The sequence below is a fragment of the Maylandia zebra genome, linkage group LG17 (assembly GCF_041146795.1).
Source record: "Maylandia zebra isolate NMK-2024a linkage group LG17, Mzebra_GT3a, whole genome shotgun sequence".
Taxonomy (NCBI): Eukaryota; Metazoa; Chordata; class Actinopteri; order Cichliformes; family Cichlidae; genus Maylandia; species Maylandia zebra.
This window is the reverse complement of record NC_135183.1, coordinates 4,749,105-4,765,747: the sequence shown is the minus strand read 5'-3', so window position 1 is coordinate 4,765,747 and position 16,643 is coordinate 4,749,105. Positions and strand designations below refer to the sequence as shown.

Genomic DNA, 16,643 nt, shown 5'->3' with positions numbered 1-16,643 from the left:
CAAAAATCCAACAACACTTGTGTGTGTAGAACACCTTGCTAGTCTAGACCTGTGTGTTTCAGAAGTAGGCTAAGGTGTATGAAAACCACCTACTCTGTTCCTAGTGCAAAATGAAGGAAATCTTTTTATTTTATTTTATTTTATATATATATATATTTTACTTGTTGAATTGCCATGAAAACACACTGCACATTACGAAATCCAGTATATCCAGTCTACTGAACAGAATCTGAATCAGTCTAGCATTTTCTGAACCAAAATAACTGTTAAATCTACTCTGTTAATGTTGCAGATGGGCCACACTAATGACTGTTACAGATTAGCCTAGACTTTAACAGTTATGTTATTGTTAGCTTTAGCAGCTAACCAAAACCGTCATGATAATAGACCGCTGATGTGGCTAACACTTAACTGCTAATAGTTATATGGGTAACATGAAAGTGTATGACGGCCAGGTTAATGTTAATGAAAAGTGTTTAATACTTAACTGTTTTCAAAATGGGAGCTTTACTCACCTCTCGAAATTTCTCCGTGTTATTTAGTGTTGTCAGCATCAGCTACGGTTAATGGGAATTGAGTTGTGTGTAGGGCTACTAAATGTCCTGTTTTAGCCGGGACATCCTGTATAATGAGCAAAATTTGTTTGTCCCTTATTCCAACTTAAATGTCCCATATATTGACCATTACTTGAAATGTCACTTTCTGACCAACAGATTTGCACTCTTATAAATATCTGATTTGACCACAATTATATCAGACGAGTGATTGTGTCCTGGAGTCGTGACTCTTAAAAAGACGGTGCTGTTTGGTCTGCGCAGCATATTAACCTGGGTAATTGAAGCCTGTATTTGAATATTTTTTCTCTTTTGCTTATTTTTCAAAGGAAATGCCCATAGGATTTCTGTCATCACTTAATTTATTTTTCTTTATTGTTTTAGATGAGGTATTGATTAAACTTAATACTAACATTTTACTGGATTTTTACTGTAAGAAAATGAACATACATATTTTCACTATACACACCTGTCTGTGCATTGTGCTTCTGGCACACCAGACTGTCGCTTACTTGATAGTTAAAAAGGTAGCAACCCTAGTTGTGTGTCAACTGCATTGCATTTAGTTTGAATGCTATGCACCTCCTGCATTTAGTTTATTCATTCTTGATGGCTGGAATGACTTCTTGCTGGGGGCTTCATGATTGGCAAGGTACACCCTGAACAGGTGTCCAGTCCATCACAGTGCTAACACAGGTGAGTTTTTTGCTAATTGATTTTAACAACAAAGAAAAAATCTAGCTACCTACAGGTATGATCCGACCACCTAGAGATCTGTAGAAAGTTACTGATGTCATCCTAACACCTAGCTATAGATGCTGTAAAAGATAGATGTACCTTGTGGATTGGAAAATAAAAGTGCCTCAAACCTGCATCTATCTTAAGGCCACCACATAGCGATAGCTGTGGTTGTAAAAGGACTTCTGGTCCTATAGAAATCTGACTTGAGCTCTGTAAACACTTTCTTTATCTTCTGTTGGCTGCTCCCTGTAGGGGACCACAGCAGATCATTTGCCCACGTCTCACCCTCTACTATCCTCCTCTGTCACACCAACCCTCTGCATGTCCTGCTTCATGACATCCATTAACCTCCTCTGAAGTCTTACTCTTTTCCTCCTCTCTGGCAGCTCCATATTCAACATCCTTTGTTCAGTGTATCCACTATATCCCTCCTCTACACCTGTCCAACCATCTCAGCTTTGCCTCTCTAACATTTTCTCTCAAACACTCAACCTGAGCGCTCCCTTTGAAGTACTCATTCTATCTTGTCCATACTGTCACTCCTGATGAAAGTGTTAACATCTTTAACTCTGCCACCTCCAGCATTGCCTCCAAATTCCAATCTTGGAATTTTGCCTATGCCCATGTTTCCCATGGTTCAGTTTGTTTTTTGTATTTTCTTCGTTTATCTCACTCAACCAGTCCCCCCTCATCTCTCTTGATTTCTCTCCACTTCCTGCTATACTTTTCTTCCCAGCCATCCCATCACCCACCTGATCACCCTCTCATAACCCACCACCCTCCTACCCAAAGACGCCCCCGGCTGCGGCCTAGTTACGCCCCCAACAGAGATAAAGAGCTAATTGGAAATCGCTCTACTAATTAACCTTCTCCAGGCTAAAAGGTATTTATATCATCTGCTTTTTGATGGAGCGATAGCAATGGGAGGAGAGGTTGAGGAGGAGGAAGAGGGAGGAAAGGATTGGGAGACAGATGATAAATGTTGATTAAGCAGGTGAAACAGAATACTGGTGAGAGGGGCTACAAAAAAATTTCAAAGGAGCAAGTCGAGATGGAGTACATCGGCAATTCATTGCTTATTTCTCAGTTTTGTGGCAGATGGTCAGTTGTAAGGTTGCAAAATTTTCAGCCATCAGTTTGCTGCTTGACAAACACAGAAAAACCAGGTCAGTGTGGAGTGAAACCTGCTGGATTGTTTTGTCCTAAATTGACTGAAGTGTCTGCGTTTTTGATGATGGCAGATGGGGAAAGGGGTGAGGGTAAACCCTTGGGGGTGCAGAGGGACCTCGGGGGAAATGTAGTCTCTGGATACGTGTAGTCTAATTTTGTAAACTTTATCTAACAATAACACAGGCAGTAGAGTTCAACGGTTCTATCAATGGTACTTATGACAAGGATTACAGTTGATTACGCCAGAAGTGTTTACATTTTTTTTTTACTTTTAGTACTATGAATATTGTCATGAATCTAAATTTTGATTTAGACAAGAAAAGAAAACTTTCCTGAAATGATTAGATGAATTGTGGGAGTATCAAAGGAGATTGAAAAGGAACTGAAATATAAATCAAGAAATGCCCACAAATATAGGCCAGGCACTGCAGATTGTATAACATGTCTCTTAGGATATTCACCTAATGTTCAGGGGTTTCTTGAAACTCTGAGGTCTATAGTATTTTCAGTGTTGCACAAATGTGGTCTACACACATCATGCAGAGTATCTGATTCAAAGAAAGGAGACAAAGAAAATCTCCTCTCCAAAAAAAGTATGATATGACTTTGTGATTTTGTTTTTGAGGAAAAGGATCTAATATCTGCTAGAAGGAAAAACTGTGTCTGGTGTCAAATATTTTTAGTTGCTGTTTCCCCCTCGACTAAAGATTTCTGGGAATTGCTAAATGCTAATATTTCAAATATTTATTTCAACATACAACTGTTATACAAAAGAGGTGAAAACCATGACACCATGTTTCACAGGTGTGATAACACAGTTGTCCTGCAGTGGAGTAGCTCCCTTTATCTGAACAAAACTTCTCATTAAAACAAAAACTTCTATTTTGGTCTCATTCATCCCAATAACAGTCATTGTTTAAGCAGCCATCTGGCTCATCCATGTGATCTTTAGCAAACTGCAGATGGGCAGCAATGTCCTTTTTTGTTTTAATCCTGCCATGCACACCACACATTCAGTGATCTCCCGGTGATGGACTCATAAACCTAAAACAGTAGACCAGTTTTAGTTGTAGGCTTTTGCTTGATTAGACGTTGCTCTGGACTTTAACACCTCTTACTCGTGGAATGATCTTTGCTGATCGACCACCCGTGAGGAGAGTGGTAGTGGTCTTTGATTTCCTTGATTTTTACATTATCTGTCTGTTTGGGATGAATTATGTAACCCTTTTATAGTCTGATAAGCATAAACAACCTCTCAAGTCCTCAGGAATGTAAGCTTTTTGCCATGACACATAAACATACTGTGATGTGACAGATCAGTGTGTAACAGGACAGCAACAAGGTGAAAGCACTTCAATTTCACATTCAACTGAGTCTCCTCGTACTTTAGTGAGATAATTTACTTGTGTTTCTTTTAGTTATTTTTCTTCTATTTTGGTCATCTGTAAATGGTAAAAGTACATTTATTTTGTATGTGTGTGTGTGCCCGCACATGGATTATTTATAACAAATACATCTTATTAAAGCGAGGTGAATCTCAGGTGCCTTCGCATTCAGCTGTATGCAATGTGTGGGACTAAAGTCTGTGTGGATGTGACAGAGGGAGAGAGATGATAATGAAATAAGAGCAGTAAGACTGACAGTGAAGCAGTCAATCAGTCAGTGAAACAGTGTCTAGCGGGCAGCACAAGCTACAGTAATATATGTGAGGAGGGGAGGGTGGTGAGGGGGAGTGAAAGATCTCAGGAGAGTAGGAGTCGAGAGGAGAAAGGGAATAGTTTCAGGTTTCTGTCATTTGCCATACCACCTTTCTCTTTTCACTTCCCCCCCTCTTGCAGAACCTAATGGGGGGGTCTAAGGAGGGTAAGGTTACCTGGCTGTCATCCCCCACTGGCTCCGCTTTCATTTCATTTACTCTCTCACTCACACTAAAAACCAGGTCCATCAGGCCTGCTGCAAACAATTTTTTTTTAATTTACTTTTGGAACAAATTTCTTGGAAATGTGTTGCTTCACTTATACTTTCTATTTATATTCAGCCACAGGAATCCAGAAGAAGTTTTGTCATCGCGCTCGTATTCAGGAATTCAATCATGTATCTCTTGGTGCTATTTGAAGCAACCAATTATCAAATTTTGCTAATGCATATTAATATTAATATACTAATTACCGTGTGGGCACTGGAACATGATTCATTAGCAGCTAGATGAGTCAGAATTTCATCTTACATACAATTAATATGTTACATTTGAAGTTGGAGGTAAAATCACAAAAAACAAACCTCCAATGTGTTAGGAACATTCTGCACCAAACTGCAAACGGCTCCAGGCTTTGCTGTAGGAGCACAGGACACATCTATCTTTAATAGATATCAGAGGAATGCTGCTGGCTAAACAGGCTAGCCAAAGCTTTTCCGTAGGTCAGAATGATGGCAAGGATTGGTTGCATCTGGCTTGGATTTCAAAGAAAACTCCGTGTTGAATGCAAAATGTTGAGTTGGCCCTTGCAGATGTCAACTGTAAGGCCTGAAGGGAAAAAGCACTGAGAAGCGAAAATATCAAGTGAGGAGCAGAATGTATTTAGGTCTCTCCTGCTAAAACAAAGTCTGCTGTATTGGATTGCAAAGCAGTATTGGCAGATGGTCTGGTAAGCCATTTTTAAACAGCAGGTACTGTCAGCCAAGCAGTCTGCTGATACATTTCCCCGAGCATAAAAAGTTGAGGGCAATAAAGCATTATTGGTAGAAAACAAGCTCAGTCATGGTAAGTGCTTGTAAACACTGAATCATGGCTAATCAAAACTGTGTTTGGATCTGATTAGCATGTTTAATTTCCCAAATTGCTTACATAAACACAACTGAATGTTTTTGTTTTTTTTCAGTTAAAGAGCCATGGCCCCAGCTTTACCAGAGTCCACGCACCATGGCCAGTATTATGTCGAGAGGCCGAGTTTCTCAAGATTAGAGTCCCCACCAAGACGGTAAGATCAGAGTACCTCACTGCAGCAGTTTCTTGTTAGGTTAGCAAACAGCTGAAGTTGATATTGTGTCTCTGTAGTTATTTTTTTTTCTATATAATGGCTATTACAATAAACTTAAGGGTTGTAACATTTTAAGAAATTAAGTCTAAGACTTTGGTATGCCAGTTTTTTTAAAATTCAGTTAAAAGTACAGAGACAGTCATACCCATAATTATATTTACACGTGGGGTTATTACTGCAGTACCACTCAGTGTTAGGTCTTTAATTCTCAGACAGTGTTAAGTTCTTTGGATGTGTGTATCTTACAGGTAGTAACATGGTTAACGCTGTATGTTTTGGTTACCCCAGAGTTATGAAATCAAAGAGGAAACTGGTTTCGGCTCCAGTATGAGCACAGTGTGGAGAACGCTGACCAAGCCTTTCCAGCCTAAAGTACCACATCAAGATCATGGACGCACCAAATTTCTTTCACACTGCTTCTCCAGGGACAAGCTACACTTGTGAGATAAATATGAACACAGATTTATTTTCTATAGAGCCTTATTTTATGGTTTCAGTATAAAATAAGACTAAGTAATGATAAGAAAACCAACTGTCTGGTACCAGGGCTGGTCCTTAGTTGGATCTGACTATGGATGCTATAGTCACAACCTTCTATTAACCTAAACAACAAATGATGTCAAATCATTTATTGTTGAAAAGTCACTACACTTGTTTTTTTGTTTTGTTTTTTTAAACCACAAACTTGTAACACACAGCCACCTGTTTGGTGTTGTTGCAGGTGCATTTTGTGTTTAAAGTTGAAAAGACTATGTTTTGCAAAAACCTTAGCAGCCCTGCCATAGTGTACCATAGTGTTCATTGGTTGTGTTTCCTTCAGGTACAACATCACATCTAAAGACACTTTCTTTGACAATTCTACAAGGGGCAGAATAGTAAGTCTCTATGTTTACATCACTACCTCCTGTATCATATTTTTTTCAAGATTAGTCAATTTTTCCAGTCTAACAAGCTGAAATGTTCCACAGGTTTATGAGATCCTGAGACGGACGGTGTGTGCACGAACCTGTCAAACCATAGGTGAGGGTACAAAGCATTTCATTAGAAGTTTGCTGTGCCTCTGCTTTATCAGTGTTTAAATGTGTATTCCAATAGACTCCAATAGCAGATCTCAAGTGGTTTGCTGAAGGCATCAGTGTCTAATAGAAGTCACTAAGTTATTCACTCATTTTTTTTAAGTGTCATGTTGCTAGTCTAAAATAGTTTTCAGTATAATTGATCTCATTCACCTGTGCTGGAAAGCAGCAACACTCCTCCAATCATATCCTTCCCAGCCTCCTGAAATTTGGTCCGCCATTGGTTACTCCCAGAACTAACTCATTTTAGATTATTTCTACACCAGTGCTTCTTAACAGAGACACACTGGTATGTCTTGAGGAAAGTTTATGTGAATTTATCATTTGCTAGCATAGTGTCAAGCATTATTTATTTATTTATTTATTTATTTATTTATTTATTTATTTATTTATTTTTAAGTGCAAAAGGATCTGGTGTTCCAGATGACATAAACACTCTCTTCTGCAGATATAAAAACAGGTGTTGCTGGAAATTTTGCTTTGCTCTTTAGTGTGCCATAAAAACCTCTAAACCACTGGTCTACACAAGAGCCTATGACAATAAAACCCTGCTTCAAAATATGTTTGCATTCAATATGGATGTGTAGGTTCTCAGTCATCCAGATCATGGTAATCTCAATCTCATGGTAATCGAATCGAGGCACTCGGAAGAAACGTGACTGGACTTTCTATAGGCTTCTACTGCTGCAGATATGTGGATGACACCTGGGTCAAAATCAAAACCCAAGAAGTAGAAGCCTACACTGTTCACCTCAATTCAGTGGATAGAAACATAAAGTTCACCAGGGAAGACAAGAAGGATAATAGTTTGCCATTTCTGGACTGTGCTGTGCACATTGAAGAGAATGGAAACCTCAACATTGGAAGTTTACCAGAAGCCCACACACAGACCAGTACCCACTCTTTGACTCCACCGCCACCCTCTGGAACACAACATTGGAGTAATCAGAACCCTAGAACACCGGGCTGAAAACATTCCCTGTAAGCCAGAAAGGAAAGAAAAGGAACGCACACATGTAAAGAAAGCTCTTTAAACAGGTGGTTATCCCAATTCATCGAATCTGTAAAGATGCACAGGATAAAGGTCAGACACCAACTAGGAAGAAGCAGAATGACAAATGAAACAACATTGTCTTGTCATTGTCCACTTTGGGGTGGCTTACAACACCAACTGTCTGCCAACTTACAAGCCAGTTTTGAGATCCCTCCCCAGACACCTCAACGCCCACTCACATCTTCTGTGACTTGATCTCAATAGGTCACATGATCGGGTGAGCCAAGGTCTCACAATAGTTTCACCTGAAAACTCTGCTGATAATGACCCACACCCTTTTCACACCTTGGCTCATGTGATGAGACACATAATCAATAGCGGGTCAACGGCCCTCTTAAGGGTTAATCCCACTAGGGATTAAATACTCCACCATTTGGTTTTAGAAATGAAGAAGCTTCTCTGATGAAGGTGAAACATCTTCAAGAAACCTAAAGAAATCCACTGGCTTTTCTTTCCAAGCTACTTAGATCTGTATACAATACGTATACAATACTGAGCATTTTGGTTACACCTTTGGTATAACAGCACATTGACTACACCCGTTTTATAGCACCCTTCAAACAGGGTGTAGCAATCAGGCAACATTTATTTGAGTCAATGATGATAAACTAAATAACACCCGAGCATCTCATATTGTCTTGTTCTCTGTTGTGAAAGGTAAAACTATAGATTTGTAGTTAAATGTTATACAGCAATAATTCTTAGTTTAGGAAGAAGAAGGTACTAGAAGGTCGCAGAGCCATGCAAGCTGTTTGTGCACTAGAGAGATAAAGTGACGTTCAAGTGGTTGTCTAAACAATGAGTGCTGTGCTGCATAGTTGGATGACACAGAGATCATTTTCCCAACAACCTATTCCCACCAGGCCGTTCCTAGAAAGGCTGCTCAATAACAATTCCTTTAACCATAGACACCCATAGGGACATTCAGCAGCTAAGTCAATATGTTCAGCCGCACTCTTTGTTTGTGCAATTGTGCGTGACCCATAATTTGTTGAGGTAATCTAGAAAATAAACATGCAAGGCACGCAGATGACGGCTGTCTTAAAGGCTTCATTGTACTTTCATTGGAATTTCCATTAAAATATATCCACCACTGTTTGTCCGTATGAGACATGAAAGAACTGCATGGTATCAGGTATCCCCTGATTCTTTGTTAGTGCAGCTCTTTCCTGTTTATATAACTGAGCATTTAATTAGACGCAGATTATGGTTGCATCTGCCTGTCACACTTATAATGCCCATCGGTCCCATATAGATATGCTGATCTCAGTTTCATTTCTAATGTCCACCATATGTCTGGTTGGCTTGCCTATCACAGCAGAAGGTCTCAGCCAGCGGGTACTAATGAAGCTGTAGGGCAAGAAGGGACGAGAAAAATAGAGTTGCATCTTTTTAACCTCTATTTTCTCTCTTCCCCTCCCCCCGCCCACCCAGGCTCACACAATCCCCACACACACACTCTCCCTCTCTGTCTCTGTTGCTTTACTCCATCTCTTCTACAAGTGGGTCATACTTCCCGGGTCAGGCTGAGATTGAAGCAGGGGCCACTGGGAGTTGTGGTTGTTTCTGGCTGGTTGAGTGAGCATTCATGCGTAGGTGTATGTGTGTTGGTCGTGATGTTCATTAATAGCACAGCTAATCGCTGCATAGGTCCGTGTCCCCTTTGAGGCACTGATAATTGGTTAGTTAGTTTGATGGAAGAGGTAGTTGTGTATGCCGCGTCATGTCATGCATCAGCGTCCACCCCTGACATTGACAGGTAACGGGCAGGCCACGATTTAACGTGTGAAAACTTTCAAGGGCAAAAGACAGAACCAGTCTGTGTGACACTGAAAACCAGACTTTTTTAAAATGGTACAGGCTATACAATACGTGTGGGGAAAGAACCATTTTTCTTTTTTATTATTATCCTTTTGGGACAACAAATCACATCCTTAAAAAAATCGAATCACAAGTAAGTAGTGCTGGATATTGGATAAATAAAAGGAGGTGCTCTTTTTCATTGTCTAAAAATGAATTTCCTCTTAGCCTGGAACAGTTATTTTAACCTCAATCCTTAATTCTTTTTCAGTAAAAAATGTGCTTACACACCTCTTTGTAAGTGCCTCAAACACTTATTTTTTTAAAAGCCCAGCCAGCTGTTTGAGTTTCTGGTTGAAACCTCACTTGCCTTTCAATGCAAGTAAAAACTGTCGTCTTTTCAGAGGATGCAGTTCACGATGCTTAGCAGGAAAAGGAAACCCCTCATAAATGACACTCAAACTCTCTTGGGGTTGTCTCACGTCTCTGCTCTCTCTCTTTCAGGCATCAGCACATTGATAGCTAAAGGCGTGTATGACGCTGCCTTCCCTCTTCACGATGTAAGTGCAAAGTCCCCTGAGACGCTGATGGTTTTAATGTGTTTTACTAGATTTCAATTTTCAGTGAGTGGAAACATTCTTGGAGTAGAAATCTTACACTCTGACAAATGACGTAGCAAAATACTGACTAGTGCAGGAATTTCTCAAGTTTTGAAATTAACGGGTACATATAATACATAATTGGGCCTTGAGGCGACTTATGTTGTGATTTGGCGCTATATAAATAAAATTGAAAATTGAAATATAAGGAAGAATTACTGTTCTGTGTTAATTTTTGATTATCTAATTATATTTTGTGAGTGATAATTCAATTCAGTTTTATTTATACAGCACCAAATGACAACAACAGTCGCTTCAAAGCACTTTGTATTGTAAAGACCCTACAATGACAGAGAAAAAAGCCCAAAAACATATGGCCCCCTTTAAGCTAGCACTTTGCGACGGTGGGAAGGAAGTCTCCAAAAGTTGATTCTGTTCATCCGGACGTAGCGTTTTGTGGAAGAAACGTTTCATCACTCATCCAAGTGACTTCTTCAGTCTGCAGTCAGCTGAGTCTGAAGAAGTCACTTGGATGAGTGATGAAACGTTTCTTCCACAAAACGCTACGTCCAGATGAACAGAATCAACTTTTGGAGATTTACTTACCTGGATGATTGAACATGCATCAAGAAGTGGGAAGGAAGAACTCCCCTTTAACAGGAAGAAACCTTCAGCAGAACCAGGCTAAGGGAGGGGCAGCTATCTGCTGTGACAGGTTGAGGGTGAGTGGAAGGAAATTGGACAAAACATGTACTGAGGAAGAGAGCCAGAATCGAATATCTGATAATTAAATGCTGAGGCAAAAACAAGTGAGTGAGAAAGAAATGCTAAGTGAATCATGGAAAGCCCCAGCAAGCCGTGTCTATTGTAGTGTTTAGTTACACTAAATTCAGGATCACCTGATCCAGCCCCAGCTAAGCTTTAACAAGAGGGAAAGTTTTAAGCCTGAACTTAGAAGACACTCTCTCTGCTTTTAAGTTCAAGCTGGGAGCTGGTTCCACAGAAGAGGGGCCTGAATGCTGAAGACTCTGCCTGTCATTCCACTTTTAAATATCTTAGGAACCAGAAGGAAATCTGAGAGCTAAGTGCTCTACTGGGGCCTGATTATTTAAGACCTTGTTTGTGAGGACAAGGATTTTAAATATAATCCCAGCTTTAACAGTGATTGAAGAGGAACCAGTATGGTGGAAAAAAGCTGTTTGTAGTCCCTGTCAGTACTCTTGCTGCAGCACTTTGGATCATTTTTCCTAGAACAAATAAATGCATGGAATAGTTTTTCAGCATCACTCTTAGACAGGATATTTCTATTTTTTAAGAGATTGCACAGATGGAAGAAAGAAGTCCTAAATATTTGTTTAATATAATAGATTCCTTACGGTGATACTGGAAGCCAAGGTAATGAGGCCAAGCAGCCATCAGATTTCTAAGATCCTTAGGAGTGAGTCGAATAACCCCAGTTTGATCTGATTTTAGAAGCAGTAAATTAGAGGTTATCCAGTCTTTTTCTTTAAGACATTCCTGCAGCTTAGCTAATTGGTGTGTATCCTTTACTTTCATAGATCCCCTGAGTTTCATCTGCATAGAAATGAAAATGTATGTCTAATTATGCTGCCTAAGGGAAGCATGTGTAATAGAATTGGTCCAGCATAGAACCCTGTGGATCTCCATATTTAACCTTAGTGTGTAGAAAAATCCATTTAAATGAACAAATTGGAGTCTATCATGCCTTCTCTGACCTAAAATGATAATTTCAGTTTCTGAAAAGTCTTTGGCTCTAAATTAAAGATGTACACTGGCATGGCCCCGTGGTTTAACCAGCTATAAAACTGACAATAACTCTGACATCTAACTTGATTGATATTAACACTTCAGACAACCTCCTCTTACCACATTATCTGCTCTTAAAAACTTCAAATACTGTATTTCGAGTGTTTTTAATTTCTGTATTTTTACATGTTTTCCACAAGTGCACTGTGCTGCCTGTTGTCGTGCGCCTGTGTGCACTCATGCTTTTCATCCTCTCTTCTCACTGCTCAGGGTGACTACAAGGTCATCGGACACCTGGAGGAGAGGAACGACAGACAGGTGCGTTGACTCAGCCTTTCATTCCTGTCACCCCCTTTGTTCCTTTAAGTGATGTGGTACAGCTATGAAAACTCAGTCTCAGTCAAGTCAGCTGTCCAAAACATGTTAACTCCCAGCAACTCAAAAAGGGACCTCCACTTTTCTGAACAACTGAGCTTTAGTTTGCCATCCTCATCTCATATTTAATTTGATTTTCTTCCAACATCTGTCTAACGTGTTTACAAAACTCTCAAAGTGCAAAAAAACAGGATCCGACTCAAATTTCAAAGCAAAATATTAATAGAAAATTGAAATGTGAAAATTGAGAGGATTAGTCTTTATCCTTGTGTTTACTCCAGTTTTTGTAACATGTTCTAGTTCAACCACATACCTTGTTAGATTTTTATCTTTTAAGCACGAGGAGCACCAGGCTTCATAATGCGGTTTTCCTCCTCTCTTACTGCATTTCACTTGGCTGCAGGATAATGTTACTTATACTGCAGCTTGTTGGCTTCATCCACTGAGGTTTAATTCGGCCAATCAGAATGTTACTGCCTACAGATGAGCTCTACCTCTGAGAATCATTTTCAACTTACAACATGACAAAATACGCCCACACTGACTCTCTCTCTCTCTCTCTCTCTCTCTCTCTCTCTCTCTCTCTCTCTCTCTCTCTCCCTCTCTCTCTCTCTCTCCCCCTCTCTCCCTTTCTCTCTCTTTCCCCCTCTCTCTCTCCCTCTCCCTTTCTCTCTATTGCTTTGTCTTGTCTGTCAGGTTCTGCATGAAGAGTGGGCTAGATACTCAGCCTTTTACAAGTACCAACCCATTGATCTAGTCAGGTAAAGTAACCACAGCATCAACACGAAGACCTCCGTTTTTCTTTTAATCTAATATGACTCTGCCATACATGATTAGTGAAAGATGTACATGGGGACCTGCCAGGCACGGGAACCGCCGCCAGTCCCCTCAGAGCCCTTCCCCAAACAGCAGCTCAATTCATGTTTATGCCATTCACCTTTATCTACTAAAAAATGCTGTCAAACCTAAAATAAGAATGTCGGCCAGCTAGTGAAATGGTTCTTAAGATATTCACATGCCCATTTGTTCTTTGGCGTTACTAGTCACCATGTGTATACTGGTCATGAATGATTCCTTACTAGCCAAACCACCTTGTAAGACTGACAAATCAAGAATTTATATTTGTTTCAACTGCAAATTTTATATCTCAGCCTGACTCAATATTGACAGACTCAGGAACATAGAGGAGATTTTAGGAGCACAGAAGTTACTCTAGGAGAGCTGGACAGGGCTGTACCCATTAGCAGGACTGGTATGTGCTCAAGGAGGAACAGGATGAGCACTACCAGAGCTACAAAATGACCTCCAGCAGACTTCATACAGGTGGCCTGAAGGCCCGATGTCCCTTGTGCTCACTACCTGGCACTGTGGAGCCCATTTGACATTTACCATAGAACACCAGTCATAGCAGGTCCACTACTTGCACCCTGTGCTTTTCATAAATGAGAGCAGGTTCACCCCGAGCACCTGTGACAGTCGTGGGTTTGTAGAAGCTGTGGAGAATGTAATGCTGCATGCAAGCTCATTTAGTATGCCCTGTTTGGTGGTGGGTCTGGGGAGGCATATATCCATGGAGGAATATCCACAGACCTCGACATGCTGGGTGTTGGCACCCTGACTGCCAGTAGATATGGGGATGAAATCCTTCGGCCTGCCGTCAGACCCTACACTGACGGGTTTCACCTAGTGCTCGGCTTCATATGGTGAGAGAATGCAGGCAGTTGCTTGAATATGAAGAAACTGATACCATTCAATGACCCCCGTACTCGCCTGACCTAAATCCAATAGAACACCCAATAGAGTAGGCTGAGGGCTAAAATACTATGTACTGACACAATTATTGACTCAGCAAAATGACACAGAATGAAGAATGTTGCTTATCTCATTACATGTGGACACATTTGCTTTGTGGTAATAAACCTCTGACAATCATAAAAACTTGATGCTGCTATTTACTATATATTCTGTTGATTTGTACTTCTAAATAGTATAACTAAATAGTGTAACTAATTATACTATTTTGATTACTCTGCAGCAAGTAGCACAGATTTATCCATTGTTAAGGTTAATTAAGTCCATGTTGGAGTCTTTAGATCTTGCTCAGGCTGAATTTGTACACCAGTCTTTAAGAAGCAACTATTAAAGGCTTTGCAGAGGTAGGAAACACCCTAAATAATAAGAGCATTAGCCCTCTTAATCTATTTTGGGGTCAAACACAGCATCAGGATCCTTACACCTGTTTTACATACTAATTCCGTCTGCTGTGCCCTAACCATGAACTGCATTATTCCTTACCCACAGGAAGTACTTTGGTGAGAAGATCGGCCTTTACTTTGCATGGCTCGGCGTGTACACCCAGCTGCTTGTACCAGCTTCCATAGTGGGTATCATTGTGTTTGGCTATGGAGTGGCGACAATGGACACTAATATACCAAGGTACATTAGAAATCCACTGCAAAAATCTCTAGTTTTACTGTTGCAGTTTCATTTGAGAGAGAAAATCATTGTACAATCCCACACTGTAAAAAGTGGTTATGGAATGAGATGTTCCCTAAAATACGGATTCTAGCATAATGCAGAAAATAAGGATTTGTTCCTGCCATTGCATGCACATATGCCCATACACACATTTACTAGACAGGGATTGCCCAGATACCTGCTGTATCTGGCTTTAGTCAGGGTTGTGTGGGTGGCGCACAAAAGGCTCAGCTGGCTCTGTGTGTGTGTGTGTGTGTGTGTGTGTGTGTGTGTGTGTGTGTGTGTGTGATGAAGTGGAAGGCTGATAATTCAGCCTACACCAAGTATGAATAGGGTCAAAGTAGAAAAGCTTGTGTTGTGGTTATGTGTTAAAAGTTCCATTCATTTATTGTGGTTAAATGTAACAGACCCAAAGATCCATGCGCCTTTTTAGCTGAGAGTGAATCCACAGACAGAAATATAGAGCCTCAGTTAATCTTATAGTCATAAACATTAGCACTACACCACGTGTTATATAATGGTGGGCACTCTAGATTTGATATTTTTTCCCCCTCTTCTTCAGTCTGGAGATGTGTGACCAGCGTCTCAATTTCACCATGTGTCCTCTGTGTGACCGAGCATGTGACTTCTGGCATCTCAGCACTGCCTGTGGAACCGCCAAAGCTTCACACCTCTTTGATAACCCTGCCACTGTCTTCTTTGCCATCTTCATGTCTCTATGGGGTAAGGTTATGTGTTTTTGCATATGCATACCGAGATGACAGGTGGGCTGGTTATGAAAATGCTCAGAGATACAGTCCTGATCAAAAGTTTAAGACCACTTGAAAGATGGCAAATAACATATTTGGCATGGTTGGATCTTAACAAGGTTCTAAGTAGAGCTTCAACATGCAACAAGAAGAAATGGGAGTGAGACAAAACATTTTTTTTGAGCATGCAATTTATTGAAAACAATGCTTAAACTGAAACAGACTGTTTTACAGCTGATCAAAGGTTTAGGACCACATGCCTTTAAAAGGCCAAATCTGTGCAAAATGTGGATTCATTGTCATTTTCTGTCCGGTAGTCATACTGTCATGGTGTTCTGATGGCAAAGGCAAAATGTTCCCTTTTTGAACGGGGTCGGGTTGCTGAACTGCATAAGCAGGGTCTCTAGCAGCGCACAATCCACATTTTTGCACAGATTTGGCCTTTTAAAGGCATGTGGTCCTAAACTTTTGATTGGGACTGTATCTTATGACCTGAATTTTATGTCCTGAGAGAATCTGTATAAAATTACATGAGACTGAACACTAAGGAAGGAGCAGCAGGTTAGAGTGGTTAAGGATAGAGATGGAATTCTACTAATGACTGAATAGAGTATGCTGAGAAGATGGAAGGAGTACTTTGGGGAGCTCATGAATGTAAAGAACATGACAGAGGAGGATAAATGGTGTATTAAGAAGTGCAGAAGATTAGTAAGGAGGAAGTGAGGACGGCTATGAAGAGGATGAAGATTAGAAAGGTGGATGGTTCAGGTGGCATACCTGTGGTGGTATAAAGATGTGTAGGAGAGAGGGCAGTGGGATTTTTAACCAGACACAATCTTGGAGAGTGAGAGCATGACTGAGGAATGGAGAAGAAATGGCTGATGTGCAGAGCTATAGTACAGCAATCCCCAACGTTTCTTGCGCCATGCACTGGTTTAATGCCCAACAATATTTTCACAGACTGGCCTCTAAGGTGTTGCAGATAAATACAACAAAATAAAACCGGTAACTGTACCAAAAAAAAGATTTATGCATAACACATGGGAAAAGACCCAGGGAAACTGAGTTAACGATAAAAACAATAAAAAAAAACCCGATAAAAACCCTGAGAACCATAAATTTCACACCCGAGCCTCAACTCTCGCAGCCGGATACCAAACGACTCACGGACCAGTACTGGTCCGTGGCCCGGGGGTTGGGGACCGCTGCCATAGTAGATACAGAGGGATAAAGTTAACGAGC

At 40.5% G+C, this 16,643-nt stretch overlaps 1 protein-coding gene across 9 annotated transcripts in view; it reads left to right on the top strand.

Annotated features, from left to right (window-relative positions):
* Positions 1-16,643, top strand: part of ano2b (anoctamin 2b) — a 74,540-nt gene that overhangs the window by 20,310 nt on the left and 37,587 nt on the right. For all 9 annotated transcript variants that reach the window (XM_024805699.2, XM_024805700.2, XM_024805698.2 and 6 more), the window contains 9 exons: positions 5,345-5,443; positions 5,792-5,943; positions 6,324-6,378; positions 6,472-6,523; positions 9,938-9,993; positions 12,070-12,117; positions 12,871-12,935; positions 14,476-14,610; positions 15,215-15,375. In XM_024805699.2, the coding sequence (XP_024661467.1) occupies positions 5,345-5,443; positions 5,792-5,943; positions 6,324-6,378; positions 6,472-6,523; positions 9,938-9,993; positions 12,070-12,117; positions 12,871-12,935; positions 14,476-14,610; positions 15,215-15,375 (823 nt within the window). The remainder of the gene's footprint in view (positions 1-5,344; positions 5,444-5,791; positions 5,944-6,323; positions 6,379-6,471; positions 6,524-9,937; positions 9,994-12,069; positions 12,118-12,870; positions 12,936-14,475; positions 14,611-15,214; positions 15,376-16,643) is intronic.